This window comes from Hylobates moloch, unplaced genomic scaffold (genome assembly GCF_009828535.3).
Source record: "Hylobates moloch isolate HMO894 unplaced genomic scaffold, HMol_V3 SCAFFOLD_19, whole genome shotgun sequence".
NCBI classification, from domain to species: domain Eukaryota; kingdom Metazoa; phylum Chordata; class Mammalia; order Primates; family Hylobatidae; genus Hylobates; species Hylobates moloch.
The window spans coordinates 7,557,190-7,575,041 of NW_026652294.1; the positions used below are offsets into that span (position 1 = coordinate 7,557,190).

At 44.2% G+C, this 17,852-nt stretch overlaps 1 protein-coding gene across 1 annotated transcript in view; it reads left to right on the top strand.

The window, feature by feature from the left end:
- MYO18B (myosin XVIIIB) overlaps positions 1–17,852 on the top strand; it is a 256,961-nt gene that overhangs the window by 119,151 nt on the left and 119,958 nt on the right. The window contains exons 24-28 of the mRNA XM_032139582.2: positions 2,754–2,878; positions 5,897–6,051; positions 10,257–10,380; positions 11,279–11,479; positions 15,980–16,090. Of these exons, the coding sequence (XP_031995473.2) occupies positions 2,754–2,878; positions 5,897–6,051; positions 10,257–10,380; positions 11,279–11,479; positions 15,980–16,090 (716 nt within the window). The remainder of the gene's footprint in view (positions 1–2,753; positions 2,879–5,896; positions 6,052–10,256; positions 10,381–11,278; positions 11,480–15,979; positions 16,091–17,852) is intronic.

Below are 17,852 nucleotides of genomic sequence, written 5' to 3' on the forward strand. Positions count from 1 at the left end.
GGAGTTGGGTGATAAGGATATCCAGTGGGTCAGCTTCTATAAAATGTCAGTATTATTCCCTCTGTGTGTCCAGAGAATGTGTGCCCTTGAAATGTCAGGGACAGTCAGGGGAATGGAGATCAGGGGTCTGTGGAGAAGAGACAATGCGTATTTATTTTCTGTTTCATTCTTGTTCTTCTTATCCTGGCTACCCCCGTGGCAGGCATTTACCAGGGAGGTTAATACAGATGAGTTTGAGGCTCTCTTATAAGCGAGACCCAACAAGGTAGGGTACACGTAGGGAGAGGGGAACATGTTGGTATAGAATCAGTAGTGTGGGACAGTCTCTGGCCTTGGAGGTAATTTCTATAAAATCCCCAGAGGGGCGCCAGTGTCAGTTCCATCTGCGTGAGATTCATGTCTAAATAATGCTTCCCAGTTTGTTTTCCTCTGTTAAGATTGGGGTGTTAATGAGAGGGGGCCATGTGCTTAGCTCATGAGCACATTAGTCACAATGCTATATAGGCTCTCAGCTAGGGATGCTCATTCCAAGAAGCCAACCCACAAATATTTTGTTTTTCATTATGAAAGTAATACATACTCATTATAGAAAATGTCTAAAATATAGGAAATTTGGAAGAAGAAGTAAAACATTTTAATCGTATCATCGCAGTAGTACCGCAACCACCTCTATGGTTCAAGATGGAGTATGAATTATTTAAAAAATATGTTTTCCTTTATGCATGGCTAAATATTTAAAGAGAACCTTTTGTGATAAGCACTCAGCACTGAGCTGGACACTGTGGGGGTTACAGAGGAATTTTAATTGGGCCCTGCTCTCAAGATATTCACAATATAAATGGGGAGATCAGGTAAACTCAGGAAAACATGTTGATTAAGGGTGGCACTCATGGGAAGGGAGGCTGGAGGTAGAGATGAGCCTTGAAGGAGAACACTTTCCCTTCTTGTTCGTGTTGCCCACTCATGCCACTTGCTCTACAGCACAACATAGCACAGAGTACATGGGAAGCTGCAGAAATGCTTTCTCCTGCTCCTTCTTACTTTTGCAGGCTATGCTGCTTGTAATTGTGAGGCTTTTCCTGGTGGAGAGATAGTGTGCTTTTCCCATCATGATGTTTTTACCTTGGTGGAAGCTTGAACCAGCTTTAACTCTTTATTATTATATCATCCTTCATTTGGTTAGTGATGTAGAAATCTCTATTGAGGTCACCTCTTTCAAGAACTTAATCTACCATCCACCTCTCTATCCATCCATCCATCCATCCATCCATCCATCCATCCATCCATCCATCCATCCATCCATCCACCTATCCATCCATCCATCCATCCATCCATCCATCCATCCATCCATCCACCCATCCACCCATCCACCCATCCACCCATCCACCCACCCATCCACCCATCTACCCATCCATCCATTTATCCCTCTGCCCATCTACTCACTCACCTATCCATATACCCTACCATTTATTTATCTATCAATCCATGCATTCATCCATCCATTCACCTGCTTCTCTGTCTACACTAACATCCATCCATCCATCCATTTTTCCACTTGCCCAACTGTTTATCCATTAATCCTCCACTCTATCATCTAGTCAAACATCCTATCCATTCAACTATCCACCTTTCCAGTGGAAGTTATCGAGTATTTACTGTATGCTAGGCATTATAGTATATTCCGGGAACACAGTGGTGAACAAAATGAGTTTGTTGTCTTATTAATTTGAGTTATCTTCTGGATTTCTGTAAGCTTCTTTATGAAAGCCCTGATCATACTAGGTTTCAGCTGTCTTTTTACTTGTTTCCCTTGCTTGATTATTCTGGAAGGTGGGTGGATATGGCTTCTTATTCATTTCATTATCCCTTGCATCTTGTACGAAGTAGTGTGCTCAATGAGTGTGTGAATGGATGGATGGAAGGATGGATGGATGGATGATAGATGAATAAGTGGGTGGTCTCTGTCTTTGGTCGTCCACTCTGCAGAATGTTTTCCACAGGTTCATTAACTTAATGGGCATTATTCTGTTATTCAGATAGTCAAAAGATAAGGCATCTTAGCCTAAAATAATCCATTCTAATCAGTCAAACAGTTTTAATCAAACCAGCCAATAATTTTTTTGAGATGTTTATCGAATCAAGGGATTTGGTATCCATCTTATCTTGGGGAGACATCTTCTGACCAGTTTAGTAGAGTCTTGAATTATTGCTAATTTACTTATTTGTTAATTCCACCGGCAGCCAATGATTATATACTCTGTACAACCCAATAAAGTTGGCCAGTAGGATGACTCTTTTTACTTGATTATTGTATTAGGTTCATTAAGCAATCCATGAGCTTGTATCAACATGTATGGGAATCTGCTTGTAGGGAACTCTTCCAGAGGGTGTGAAGGACTCACAGATGACTGAAACAGCTCCCTTGCCCTTAATGATTATGAAATTTCCTTGGAAAAAGGAAGATACGAATACACTTACAGAGACAACTAAACAGGATAGGCAACCAATCTTAGAAGAGTGAGCAGTCAAGAACTTTAGACAGTTGGAGGTGGTCAGGACAGGCTGCCTGGAGGAAGCGTTATTTAAAACTCAGACTTAAAGCATAGTTTCTTGGTCCAAGGTTGAAGTTCAGGGGCTCCGTGAATATTGTGAAATTGCATGCCAAGAGCCAAGAAAGTGGAGGAGAGCCACTCTCACTCTTGCCTTACACTCATTTGGCCTCTTATCCTGGTCTCCCTGACTCCGTTAAACAGCAGACGAGTGGCAAATGCGCTTCGACTGTGCTCAGATGGAGAATAAGTTCCTCAGAAAGCGTCTGCAGCAATGTGAGGAGAGGCTGGACTCAGAGCTGACAGCCAGGAAAGAGCTGGAGCAAAAGGTAAGATGTGGAGATAGTCTGGGCCACAGAAGTGTTAGAGAGTGGGCAGGCTCTCACCTCCACTGTGGGTGATCGAGGTATTGGCTGAGCCTGGGGAGGGAGGAAGAGGACACAAGCCCCTTCAGGTTTTTCCATCTCCACTGTTATTACAAATGCTGGTCACTGCGAGACATGAAAAATATTGTCTGTACATGTAGATCTTCTATCCAGAGACTGCTCTGTGGTGTAAAGAACATGGACATTAACTCAGGATATCTGAGTTCCAGTTCCATTTCTATGTGAACCCTGTGGAAGTCACTTTAGCTCATGTTTCTTATGTATTACATAATTATCAGTGGTCTCAAAACCGTCACATTTCCCCATTGCCTCTATTCTAATCTGCTACCTCCATCTCTCATCCAGACCAAAGCAACAGCCTCCTAGCTGTCCTCCTTGCCTCTGGCCTCTCCTCTCAACCACCTGCCACATCTCAGCCACGGAATGTTTCAGAGTCTCTTTCAGATTGTTCTATGATCATAAAGTATGCTGACTCTCATGGTGGATTTTTTTCCTTGCGTGTTTTGTAAATTTTGTTTTTGAGCTCATCTTCAACAGGTTTCTCTGCTCCTCCCCCAGTAGTCCCAGGTGTTCTGCATTGTGGATTTTTTTTTCTCTCCCAGTGAATTTTTGTGTGTGTATTTAGCTATTTTTTATTGTGAGTTGATCTTCAGCAGGAGATTTAATTTTTTTTAACATTCTATTGATTTTGATGGGAGCCCTTTGATAACAGGGTCGTGGGTGTGTTCTGCTAGAAGAAACCCTTTTTCACTTTCTTTGGCAGCAGTCCCTGGGGTAATGCTAAATTCTTGGTCTCAGATTTTTCGCAGCATGTAAAAATTGTCAATTGGATCTCTAAACCCACATGAGGCTTAGACCTGGGGTTTAAAATTCTTATGAGAGTACTTCTTCCCTCACCTAGATCCAGGGTGAAAGCAAGCTTTCTCACCACCTTCCAGGCCAGCGGGTGGAGCTTTTATTTTCTCTTCTTACTGAGGTGCATGGAGTTCTTTGAGGGGTTTGTCAATGCAACGGTCTTCATTCCAATTCTTCACCTTCCATGAGCCCAGAGCCTTGTCTCCTGTCTCTGTCTGGGCATTGAAACACAAACCTTAATCCTAAAGGGCACTTCTGGATCTATCAACTCCTCTTCCCCCTCATCCTGGCCACCATAATATTAGTATGCACCATTATTGTTAGGGCTTTGTGTCCTCTGCATTTCTGATACCCTGAAATTTCCTTCTTTCTTGAAGGTGACATTACAAATCTAATGCAATCTTATCTATATATAATATAATCTTATCTAGCCTTTCTAGATGAATGTACAGATAGTTTGGTCTCTCTGCTTGTCTTCTGTGGCCTCCAACTATCCCTGGTCTACATTCTGACCAGTTCACACTCTAACAAATGGTGTGCTAGTAAATGGCTCTCCGGAAAAAAAGAAAAAGCCCTGATTTGTAGCACTTGCCAATTTCCCTGGTGTAAATACTCCCACCATGGCCAATTTCAAACTACCATTGTGATGTCACTAACATGGAATTTGAAAGGGATGCACAGAGCTAATTCTGTGCATCCCTTTCAAGTCGGTACCAGCCGACTCCAGCACACCACTGATTCCAGCCACACTCAGTTTTTTTTTTCTCCTTCCAAAAATGCCTGATTCTTTCTCACCTCTGGGACTTTGCATATGCTATTTCTTCTTCCCCGAGCAGTCTTTCTTTTTCTCTCCTGCCTAGATATCTCCAACTGTTCTTAAGATCTTAGCTTAAATGTCACTCTCTCCAGAAAGTCTTTGCTGACGCAGATTGGGTTGGGAGTCCCTGAGTTGTCTCCCAAAACATAGGCCTCATCATGCTGTATTGTAATTACCTACTCACTTCATAGTCTCTCCCATTTGATATAAGAGCCATAGGATGGAGGTTATATTTATGTCTCTATTCTATTCTCAACGTGAGCGAAAAGTATCATGTGATTGCCTTGCAGAGGTGGGCCTGGGTGAGATCACATGGGATTTGATAAACAATGGAAGTGACTCTTGATATCCTCTATGCTGGTGGTGATGGTTTTAGTGGTCGCTTTCAAGGTGAACATTGCATCGTGGTCCTCAAGAGACATCTTGAACCATAGATAAACACAGATGGACAACTGCAGGAAAGCAGCCCAGTTCTTTAATAACAAATTATGAAGTTGAGTCAGTTTCCCTAAGGAAGGGGGATATTTATGCTACATTAAAAAGTAATAAAACTGCAACCTCTTCTGAGCAGCAGAATATAAGAAAACATCCCATTTGCCTTCCAATACTGAATTTAGAATTACAGGCTTCATTAACTCAGAGTTTTGCTTATTTAAAGCAATTCTTTAATGAGGCCATTTCTTCAAAGCCAGTGTGCTGAGTTGCGTGCTCTTTCCCAGATCTAAACTAGGACATTTAGGAGAGTGTTTCCTGGAGGAAGATGCAAGAGTCTTGACTTTTGTTTGTTTAAGGCCGTGTGCATTCCGGTATTAATTCAGTCCATGCAAAGTGCCATTTGCTGCTTTAACCTTTAAGGCTTGTCACTTGGGATTCCGGGTCAGATTTTCTAGGTGTGTCATTTTCGCTGCTCTATGGCTAATCCTCACATATCCTTTCTGATATGTCGGCTGGTGGGGATATGAGTTATCTGGTGGCTCAGGGGGTCATCAAGTTGAGGCAGGGTAGGTAAAGTCTGTGGGTGCATTGGCTGGAGGTTTATTGAGCAAAAGTAAAACCAACCTTAAGAGATTGATGGAATTATCCCCACTTTACCTCTGAGCAAACTGAGGCTCGGAAAAGTAGCTTCCTGGAGGTGACCCAGGAGGAAGGTAGTCAAGACAGGGTCTCCCCATTCTAGCATCTGCTGTTTTCTCATTACACACCTTGGAAATAGCAACTCCTTGAAATACAAAGTAAAAAGCTTGTTCCATGCCCACAGAGCCGGGTAATTCATTCTATTACTCTTACAGCTCGGGGAGCTGCAAAGTGCTTATGACGGGGCCAAGAAGATGGCTCACCAACTGAAGAGGAAGTGCCACCATCTTACCTGTGACCTTGAGGACACCCGTGTCCTGCTAGAGAACCAACAAAGTCGAAACCATGAGCTGGAGAAGAAGCAGAAGAAGTGAGTTGCATCTCTCACCACCACCTGGGCTGCCAGGGTGGGCTACATTGGAGCTGGGGTTTTCTGGGGTATCCAGGTTCTCCTTCTAACCCCTTCACTTCAACTCCCTTGTTTTGCTCTAATCTTCCTCCCTGTCCCCTCACACCTTATTCCTGTATGGTTCTCCCAAGAATCCAGCAACAAATTATTCTTTTCTCTTAGCCAGCCTCAACTATGTGGCCGATTGACCTTGTGACCTTGGGGAACTTTGTTTGCCTTTCTGGGCCTTAACATCCCCATTTGTCGAGTGAAAGGTTTGTTGCAGACGGTCAAGACAGCATGGTGATTAGGAGCCCAGGCATTGATATTAAAAGGCATCTCATTCAAGTCCTGAAGGTGCCTCTTTCTAGATGTGTGACCTTGAGCAGGTCATTCAGCCCTTCCCAGCCAGATTCCTTATCCGTAAGTTGGGGATAAGATCGTCCCTTTGTGCTGAGGACTAAATGATGCAGTCAGTACATCTAAGTGGACTGATCCTGGTTCCTCTTCCCACTGGTGAAAATTGGGCTAGAGGATAAGGAGGAGGCCAAGATACGGCCTTCTCATTTAGGACTTGGACTCTCAGATCATGTGAACCATTCTGGCAGAGACTGGGCCTTGTGTACCAGCAAGATGCTAATCTTGAATCTGCACAGTGTGGTTCCCATATTTGCATTCCCTTTGGGTTGCTGTTACAGTGAGGCGATGGTGGAGCCTGGATTTCTACCCAGATTCGCACTCTCATAGGCTTCTTCATGCAAAACCTCAGAACCTGTGATGCTTGGACACCTTGGCTGTGTTTAAAGTTCTCCAGCTCATTCGGTGAGGGGAAAAGTATACAGGGGTCCTGTTTGGAGCCAGCCAAGTCCTAATGGAGATGTCATACTAGGCAAATAGGTGGGAAGCAGCCTCTTTTAGAAGGCCCATGATAAAATACAGAAAAATGTTCCTGTGTGAGCCAAGATGTGAATTTGTGGGAACTGCCTCCTTTCCAAGAAGTAGGAGAAGTAGGAAGCAGAATTATATATCCATGGAGGTGGCATAGATTTTGAACTTGATCTGCATTAAATATTATTTCTCTTATTTATCCTTCAGCTTTCCTGAGCCGGCTTCTTCATCTGAAAAAGGTCTTTGGGGGATTGTTAGCATGCTCTCCATCCCCAGAATAAGAAAGGTTTATTTTTTGTTTATTGATATCTCACTCTGTTCCCCTTTCCACCTCCCAATGGGTGCTCTGGCTGAACCTTACCCCTGCAGTGGGGAAAATGGCTTGGCTCCATCTTGGCCACCTGCTGTATGTCCTTGGCAAATAACACCACCTCTCTGGGCCAGAGAGTGACTGATGTTTCAGATGAGTCCTTGGACTTAACAGGTCATCTGTTCTTGAAGAATGGCTCTGACATATACCCCTGTCTGTGAAATAAGAGGTTCAGATTCCATCATTCCCCAGGTTTCTCCCAGCGGTGACCCTCTTGGCCCCCAACAATGGGTTCTACTTCTGTTCTGAGAGGACTAACTGAGGGTTTCAACTCTGATGAGTAAGGGGCCAGCCTCTGGAGTTTGTGCAGCCAGAAAATTCCATCTGTCTGGTCTTTCCTTTTCCCTTTGGACAGAATCCCTCATTCCAGGGACTTATGAATCTCCCCAGGATACCCCCCAAGGAAAGTTCCTATTTCTTCATATTTGGATGCCCTCCTCTCAAAACTTAGCTTTCTTGTGATGCCCTCCGCTCTGTTACCATCTCTTGGCAGAAGCTAATTTATGTTTTGATGCCAACTGCAGATAGCAGGCATTACCTTTCCAGGTAGATTAGCATTTTATGTCTCAGTCTAACTGTGGAAGTTCAGGCAGAATGACTATGGTGAAGGGAAAATTTACAAGTCATTAATACTTCCTTGTATCTCTCAATGCTTAATCGAAATGTAGATGCAGCTGCCTCCTGAGTTTGCTGGGCCCAGGACAGAGTGATGCCTCCACATTGGTAGAGTTCTCTGTTTCCCACTTTGGCTTCTAAGTTCAGAGTGGCCTGGGATGGTTTCATTTTGGTTGGATTGTTTGTGGCATGATTACCCTATGGGTCACAAAGCTTGGTTCTTAGGGCTGATGAAATTCCGGGTAAGCCCTGTGCTAGACTCACTGATTCCAACACTCAAGGGAGGCTGGACCCAAGGCTCTTTCTTAGCAGATTGAAGGTTGTGTGCAAATCTATCTGGCCTCAGGCGATTGGCTGGTCAGTGTGGGCTGTTTGCTAGGAGTTGGTGTTTGTAGTAGCTATTCTTCGGCATCAAGTAGTCTGTTAAGTCAAGGACTCCTCTGCACCATCAGTTACTGTCTGGCCCCCACTGTCTTACCTCACCTGTCCCAGGAATGGACAGGTAGATGGGGGACTAGCTAAGACACTAGGAAAGCTGAGCCCAAGTCCACTTCCACCACTTTGGAATTTGGGGCTGAATCACTCCTCCTCTCTGAGTAATTTCAGTTTCCTCCTCAGTGAATGGATCGAATAACACATTTCTTGCTGAATTGTTGTAAGGACAACATGGATCCCAGCCCAGGACTTGGCACATTGGGACTGCTGGATCATCACCCTCATCACAATGCTTCCATTCAGAGGCAGCAAATAGTGCCCCTTGAATGATGTTACCAACGGCCAATCAGAAAGCTCCTGAGCTGTTCCAACAGGAGGGCTCCCTTATGATTGGGTCTCTCAGGAGTCTGAGACTTTGAATGATAGTCTAGTATTAAGGAACATTGGATAATCTTATAACAAGGGAGACTTTCTTGTCACCAAAGGCCAAACCCCATGCCCACTTCTGCCATATCAAGATCTCTGGAACAATAGGACTTCCTGTTTGGGCCAAGGGCAAGTGACTCAAAGTCACACCTTACTGAGGCTTGGCAAAGGCTTCTCTATCGGTTTCCTCACCTGTGATACTTCGAGGAGGCTGACACAACTGAACAGAGTGGCATAACATCCAGGAAGGGCTTCTCACCCAGTGGTCATCACAGAAGGGCAGGGGGGCCCCTAACAAGGCATTAATTCCCTGGATGACTTTCAGTAGGACTAGTCTTTGTGTTTTCTGCTTGAGAAAAAAATGAGGACAAGAATGTATAAATGTCCATCATTTTATCCATAATCAGCATGCTTTAGTATGGCATATGAGAGTATCAGCCAGACAATATGTTAACATATGAAATGTAGAATATCCTCAATCTACTTACATCCGTTCTTTTGTTCATTGGTCAGGAAATATTGGGTGTCAAATGGGGCCTGGTAGATTTAAGGGGCCTTGACATATGCTGGCAGACCAGACACCAGATAGATCAGGTTTTTGGGTTTTTTTTTTTTTGAGATAAGGTCTTGCTCTGTCACCCAGGCTGGAGTGCAGTGGCACAATCATGGCTCACTGCAGCCTTGACCTCTGGGCTCAAGTGATCCTCCCACTTCAGCCTCCAGAGTAGCTGGGATTACAAGTGCATGCCACGACGCCCAGGTAATTTTAAATTTTAAATTTTTTAAATTTAAAAATTTTAAAAATAGAGATGGGGTCTCACTTTGTTGACCAGGCTGGTCTTTAACTCCTGGCCCCAAGTGATCCTCCTTCTTTGGCCTCTCAAAGTGTTGGGATTACAGGCATGAGCCACCATGCCTGGCCACCTTTAAAATATATCCTTTATTCTATATCTGTATATCGTTTTATTCTATTTTTATTTTTGTCCATATATTTTTATTAGATTCTAGGGTTAGCATTTAGATTAGCATTTTAGTAGGGAGCTGATGGGGGCAGCAGAAGTCTCAGTCTAACAGTGGAAATTCAGGCAGAATGACTATGGTGAGGGAGAAATCTAGAATAATAAGTGTCGAATATTTTTGTGGCAAGTCTATCTAAACCCTAAAAATTGCTCTGTCGTTTTTCAGATTCCCACCCTACATCCACAGCCTTACGTAAAAGCATTGAGAAAAACTTCCAACTTCTCATTCTTTCTCTCTCTCTCTTCTTCCTTTTGCTGTCTTTCTCATGGTTCTTGGGAAACTAGTGGCCTCTCTGCAGCCCCTCCCTGCCCCTGCCTCAGTCACTCCCCTGCCCACCTGCCTATGGGGCCCTGCAGCCCCTCCCTGCCCCTGCCTCAATCACTCCCCTGCCCACCTGCCTACGGGGCCCTGACATGCGCTCTGCTTTGCACAGGTTTGACCTGCAGCTGGCCCAGGCCCTAGGTGAGTCTGTGTTTGAGAAGGGTCTCCGTGAGAAAGTGACCCAGGAGAACACCAGTGTCCGGTGGGAGCTAGGCCACCTTCAGCAGCAGTTGAAGGTAAGGGATGGGGGGCACAGAGCTATCTTGGCTCTTGGTGGCTAAATCTCAGGAAACTCCACTGTGCACCTGCTGCAAATGGTGACAGAGAGAAAACTTCACAAGGGTATCCTGGTCTGTCAAGCAGCTGGGTCCCAGTGTGTCTTAATAAAATAGCAAACAGTGGCTGGCAAATTGATGATCAGACTTTGTTTGAGCAAGATTGATGTCTTGATCTTGCTTCAGTTACCTGCACAGGTTCCGAGGTGCTTACCTGGGAGGTATGACAGGCTCAGCAGAGAATGAGTTAGCTATAACCTTGTCCAGGAGCAATGCCCTGGTCCTTGCAGGCTCCAATGCAGAGAGATTTTACTAAAATACAACACGGGTGCCTCACTCAGCTGCTCCTCATCGTTTTGTGGTTCTCTACTACTCACAGGAGAACCTCTGAGTGCTTTAGCCTGGCGTTCAACTCCTTCATGATCTAGCCCAAAGTTACGTGATCCTGGAGCTGACTTTGTAACATGAAAGAGTGATTTCTGAGCACTTTGCCTCCCTGCTCCAACATCTGAATCCCAGCCTCAGACGGCACACAGGGAAGCTTTAGCCATGTGCCTCCACTTCCCTTACAAATGGGGTGAAGCCTTTCTGTAGGTGCTCTGAGATCAAACTCTAGGGACAATTTAGTCCAATCCCACCTCCCACCCCCAACTCCATGCCTGTATGAGCTGTACCGAGAGCAGCCCTTGCTGGTGTCCCACAGGGGGCGCTGTGAGGGACGGTGGGGTCCAGGTGGAAATGGCAGGCATTGGAAAGTGGAAAGCGCCACTCCAGCCCCAGTTGGTTGTAGAGGTATCCTTGGGGGAGGAGGGAGGCATACTCATGTGACTCCGGATCTCTGTCCTCTTTGTCTCTGTAGCAAAAGGAGCAGGAAGCCTCACAGCTGAAGCAGCAGGTGGAGATGCTACAGGACCATAAACGGGAGCTGCTGGGGTCACCCTCTCTGGGGGAAAATTGCGTTGCTGGCTTGAAGGAGAGGCTCTGGAAGTTGGAATCCAGCGCCCTTGAGCAACAGAAAATCCAGAGCCAGCAGGAAAACACCATCAAGCAGCTAGAGCAGGTAGGAAAGCCCTGTCTCAGGGCAACACCCTGTCCCATGTCTCCACTGCAGAGTGATGTTATTAAAATACAACGTGGGTGCCTCACTTGGCTGCTCCTCATCCTTCAATGGCTCCCTGTTATCCCAGGGAAACTTCAGGCTCCTAGGTCTGACATTCAGATCCTTCCTGATCCAGCTCTGTCCTGCAAGGTTCAGTGTCACCTTCTCAGAGAAGCCTGCCTTAATCACCTTGCAAATAGCTCCCACTATGTTGCGTTCATTTCCCATCTCCTTAGCTGGGTTGCTTTTCTTTGTGGTCCTGCCATCATATTAGATAGTATTTTTTAAGAGTTTGCTTTATGCCTTTCTCTCTCATTAACATATAAGCTTCATGAAGTCAGATTGTTTTTCTGTTTCTCTTGCTTCTTAGTGCAATCCGAGAGCCTAGAATGAGGCCAGGTACATAGCTGACGCTCAATAAATAGCTGTTGACGAAATACCTAACATTCATTGAGTACCATCTGTGTACTAACCTCAGCCCTAAGCTCTCCCCACACATCTCATGAATCTCTAAAAGAACCTTATGTAGGGAGATCTTAGTATTATCCCCACTCTACAGATGTGGAAGTTGAGACTCAGAGACATGGAGAAAGTGTCAGGGATGGGATTTGGAACCTATGTCATCTGACCCCACACTGCCTTGAATGTCTACTATGTGCTAGGCATTGTGCACAGCTTTGAGGCAGATTGAAGTGCTACTCTTTGGGAAAAATAAAATAACAAAGGGAATAAGACAAAAATATCAAATACTCTTATACCAGCACCCTCTGCAAGGTACCAGATGAATGTTTTGTCTGCTTGCTTATTTATGTACTTACTTATTTACCTTGTTCTATAAATAATTTGAGGCAGCATACAAGATACATGTATAATAGAATACAAAAATTATAAATAAAACAATCCAAACCAGAAAAGTACAAAATAAAATAGACACTAAGGAGGGGGGTGGGGGCAGTGAATTAATATGCAGATAAAGCAAAACATATGGTCTTACACATATAATAATTTTCGCTGTAAAATTCCTGGTGGCCAGAGAGAAAAAGGAAATGTGAATTACATGCCTGCGATTAAAAAAAAAAAACCACTTTCTAGGGGAAGTAAGGCTTCTTCTGATGCTTGGCTCTAAACGAATTTCTCTTGTGGGATTTTATAAAAGGCAACTATTTTTAAAGTGTTTTTTAAAAAAATGCTGGGGCCACCCTTATGCGAAAAATATGACCAGGTGTCATGAATGTATAAAGCAGATGAACTCTGAGCAGCTCTGTTGAACTGAAGTGGGGATGGGTGGGACAGGGGTTGGGGGAAGCAGGGGTCAGCTCTTGCTTCTTGCTAACCACTACTCCATCAAGATGGAGCCTGGTGAATATCAAGACATGTGGGTGGTGGGTGTGGGGGAACAAGATCCAGAAAGTCTTGGATGCTCACTAAGGAGCGATACGAAAGATAAGTCTTTTACTCAGTCAGCCTGTATTTGTTAAGTACTTCCTCTGCATCATGCACTCTCTGGATGCTAAGGGTGCAATTGCAAATAAGACGGACACAATCTCTGCCCTCCCAAAGTTTATAGTCATGCTTAGTGTTAGGGGAATGTTGAACTTGAAGATCTGGTTATGACAGCAGGGTTGGGGGAGAGATTGGGGAAAACTTCCTGGAGGAAGTGATGTTTACTGAAGAGGGAGGCTGGAGGATAAATCAGAATTGGCTGAATAAGAGAGTTCTAGGCAGGGGACCAGCCTGTGCAAAAGCCTGAAGACAGGATAATCGTAGATATTCAAGGAGCTGTAATATGGGGTCTTTGAGGCAGCTCGTTGCCTGTATGACCTTAGGCAATCCCCTGTTTTCTCCAGACATCAGTCTCCTTATCTGTACAATCAAATATGGAGCCTTATCTCTCCCCTAGCTTCCTGCCAACCACAGCTATGAATCAGTGAAGGTTTGTGAAGAAGGTGGAATATCTGTGTAGGTCTTTAAAGGGCATGGATGACGGTGCAGTGCCATGTAGCAACCCAGTGTTCCTTGTGTTCCTTAAATGAGCAGGATCTTCACCGATCCAAGAATAAAACAAGCCCTCTTGAAAACTGTTAACTCTTTAAGATGCCACTGGGGGACCACTTGGTGCTTGGAAGCAAAAATGTATTACCATGGCCTCAGGGACCCAAAACTTAATGCAGCTGCCTGAATTTCCATGCTCAGTTCACCCAAGAGGTGAGGCTGACTCAACACTTTTATCCGTCTTCAGCTTCACCCATAACCTCAGGCTGTATTGTGCCCTTGTAGACATCCAGTAGATATTTATTGATTATAATACAACACTTTTTCCAGGGAATTTTATGTTAACTCGTATAAGTTTGACATAAATGGTATTACAGATGTCAAGAATGTCCAAGAGGCTAGAAAAAATGAAAAAGAAATATTATAGTTACTCGTTCAGGCTCCTTGGTTTTGGATTATCTTCCCATAACCCCTGTCATTTTAAAGGAAAAAAAGGCAAGAAGTTGACATTTAAAGTGAGCCTACTTTATGCCAGGAACTGTAACAGGGCCTCTGATGTACGCTATCCTTTTTTGCTCCTCACCACGGCATAGCAGGGAATATTATTGATGTTTTAAAAGACCCAGATTGTTTTTTCTGAACTTAATTTCCATGTTGGGGACAGCACTTGCGAAGTTCCAAAAGCTCGATGAGAGGTGCTGGGACAGTAGAGTAAATGATCAGAAAGTTATCATTTCTACACTGTAACCCATTGTATTAGTCTGTTTTCGCACTGCTGTAAAGAACTGCCTGAGACTGGGTAATTTATGCAAAAAAGAGGTTTAATTGACTCACAGTTCCACATGGCTGGGGAGGCCTCAGGAAACTTACATTCATGGTGGAAGGGGAAGCAGGCAAGTCTTACATGGTGGCTGGCAAGAGAGAGTGAGTGAAGCAGGAACAGTCAAACACTTATAAAACCATCATATCTTAAGAAAACTCATTCACTATCATGAGAAAAGCACAAGGGAAACCAGCCCCTGTGATCCAGTCACCTCCCACCAGGTCCTTCCCTTGACATGTGGGGATTATGGGAATTAAAATTCAAAATGAGATTTGGGTGGGGACACAGAGCCTAACCATATCACCCATCTATGCTATTGAGTTCCAAATGCTTTTTCATGATCCGGTAACATTAAAGAGTATAGATAGATAAAGGAAAGCTTCAAAGCTTTCTTGGGCCCCGTACCCTGGGGATTCTAATCCAGTAGGTCTAGGGTGAAGCCCTGCAATTTGTGTGTTTTAAAAATGCGTTTGTAATTCTAATGTGCCACAAAATTTGAGAAGCCAGGGCTTGGGCCAATCTGTAAATCATGCAGATCAGGAAAGTGAAGTATCAAACTAGACCTAGAACTCATGACTATTTTGCCTTCCACTCTAGAACCCTTTATACGACTTCACACAGTTCCAGCATTATGCATGGCTCTATGCCTGTTGCATGTATTTTGGAGGTTCTTGTTTAAAAGACCCAGCTCATTCATGGGACCACAGCTCTTAATTATGTCAGGTTGCCGGGGAGGGAGGGGATAGTCTTTTCTGTTTTTGAAATAATGGGGAAAGAGAAAGTAATATTTATGTATCAGATACTGTGCTAAGTGCTTTATATCATCTCATTTAATTCTCATAGTAGCATTCTAAGACGGTTGTTTTCTACAGAGAAAGGGGACTGACCTAGAGGTAAAGTGAATTGTCTAAGATAACATTTTGGGCAAGTCATCTTCTTTTCCAGGCTTTCATGTCTTCATACACTTTTGTCCTACCATTCATCTACCTATCCACCCACCCAGAAAACCATCACCGATGCCTGCTCCAGGAATGAGAAATATGTTTCATCTTAAGAGTGTTGAGAAGGGGGCTGGGCACGGTGGCTCACACCTATAATCCCAGCACTTTGGGAGGCTGAGGCAGGTGGATCACCTGAGGTCAGGAGTTTGAGATCATCTTGATTAACATGGAGAAACCCCGTTTCTACTAAAATACAAAAATTAACCAGGTGTGGTGGCACATGCCTGTAATCCCAGCTACTTGGGAGGCTGAGGCAGGAGAATTGCTTGAAGCCAGGAGGTAGAGGTTGCAGTGAGCCGAGATTGCGCCATGGCACTCCAGCCTAAGGCAACAAGAGGGAAACTCCATCTCAAAAAAAAAAAAAAAAAAAAAAAGAGTGTTGAGAAGGATTCTGAGGCTGCATCTAAACTCAGTGGGAAAGTGTGATTGATGAGTGATGTCTGTTATAAGCACAAGAATGGATAGAGGCAATATTTAATCTATTTACCCACCGTTTGTGATCTTCCAGGATGCCTAGGGAAATAACTTGACTCTCATTTATGTATTCCAAAAATGAAAAATGCAATTGAAATGCCGAGGATGACATGGAAGGCTTGGAGAGTTAGAGTGGGTCACCCTCACATGCTGTTGTTGCTGCCCCCGCAGCTCCGCCAGCGGTTTGAGCTGGAGATCGAGCGGATGAAGCAGATGCACCAGAAGGACCGTGAGGACCAGGAGGAGGAACTGGAGGATGTCCGTCAGTCCTGCCAGAAGCGGGTATGTGAGCAGTGAACACAGCTGTGCCCTTGGATCCTGGCAGGTCTGGTATGGATTCCCTCTTCCTTAGAGTGAGGAGGAGGACTGGGTCTGGGATCTGGGGACAAGCTCTTTCCGCAATCATCTGAGACCTTAGCTTCGAGGTGCCTTCAAAGGTGTAGGAGTGGAAATGCCCATCTTAAATATGATCTTGGAGCTTCCAGAACCCTCTGGAACTGTCCAGCATAATGGCTCAGGGATTTCTACTAAGTCCCTGTAATGCCATGTGACTGATGCCAAGGACTTGTAAATTTCAATAATAGAATCAACTCTTTCTTACTATTTTCCTTACAAGTCAAATCATTTCTTAACATTTTATCCAAAGTCTTTGTAGCCATTCCAAATAGCGTGTAAGAAAGCAATAACCCCTTGACATGTTATCACCTAGAAGCCATCATTATTACTATTTTAAGGGTTCTTTTATAGCTCTCTTTCACTCTCTGTACACACATGCAGATTTGCGGAGATACCATTTTCACTAAATGAGGCCACGTGGTTCTGAAGACTGTTGTCTCCGCAGTTTGTCATGGCCTCTTTTCATGTCTGTAAATACAGATCTAACTTAAATGTTTAATGGCTTAACAGTTTTTCACCCAAAGCATATCCTCTAACTTACACAGTAAATCCCCTATCACTGGACATTAGGTTGTCTCCAGTTTTCTGCCCTTATAACCAGTGCCGTGATAAACATTCTTAGAGCTGTATTGATGGATGTGAATGTAGGATCTTCAAAGTGGAATTGCTGGAAAGCTTCGGGTTAAGCCTCATTTAACAGGTTCTCACATGTACTCTATAATGACCTTCCCTCCCTTCTCGTCCCCTGAATCATACCTGTGTACAGAATACACTCAACTTTGCCTTGCTTGATATATGGTTTTTGTTATTTTGTGTATTTTTCAAGATGGATTTTAGCTTTTCCAGTCTTTATTCTAAAAACAGATCTAAAGAGAGTGCCTTCTATTTCCCTCTACCCTAAATGAAATTTTTGAAATGAACTTGTTTTCTATAGAAGTGACCATCAGTCAGTACTTTTTTCCCCCTCCATGGGTCAGGAGATGGAATCTCTCAGTCCCTGCCCATATTCCTTCAGGTGAAGGTTGCACACATTTCTGGTTTATTCTAAGAATGCCTCAAAGTATGGTGTGTGCCCTGAGCCAGGGCTCCAATGAGTTGGAGATGTGACCCAGACTCTCCTGAGGCTTTTCTCTGGATAGATTTATAAAAGGAGAGAGTGAAGTCAGAGAAAGGTGTTTTTCTCCTTATGACAAATACTGATATTGACTTCTCATTCTGGTGACTGCTCTGTTCAGTCTATCTCTCACGTTGGCAGGAAATCAATAGTTAGTGACCTGGGTGGGAATGCTGGGGCTGTCTGGGGTGGCAGAAAGAGATGGGGTCAGGAGACAGGACACTAACTCCTCTAAACAGCAACTAATTTCAGAGAATGCACTTCGGATTTTCCCTGGGACTTAGTTTGCCCACCCGTGAAATAGGATCTCTGATGGCATGAGGTGGCAATGGAGGATGGAGGGGATGAGATGATGTATACAAGAGAGGCTGGTGGGGGTGGTCTGCAAAGCACAGCCACAGTAGGGTATTCGCTCTAGTGGGGAATGTCTGTGTTTGCTGGGTAATTGCTGAGAAATCAGAGCCAGTTGCAAATTAAATGAGTTGCTCATAGTCAGATGTCTTAGTTTAGGCTGCTGTAGCAGAATACTATTGT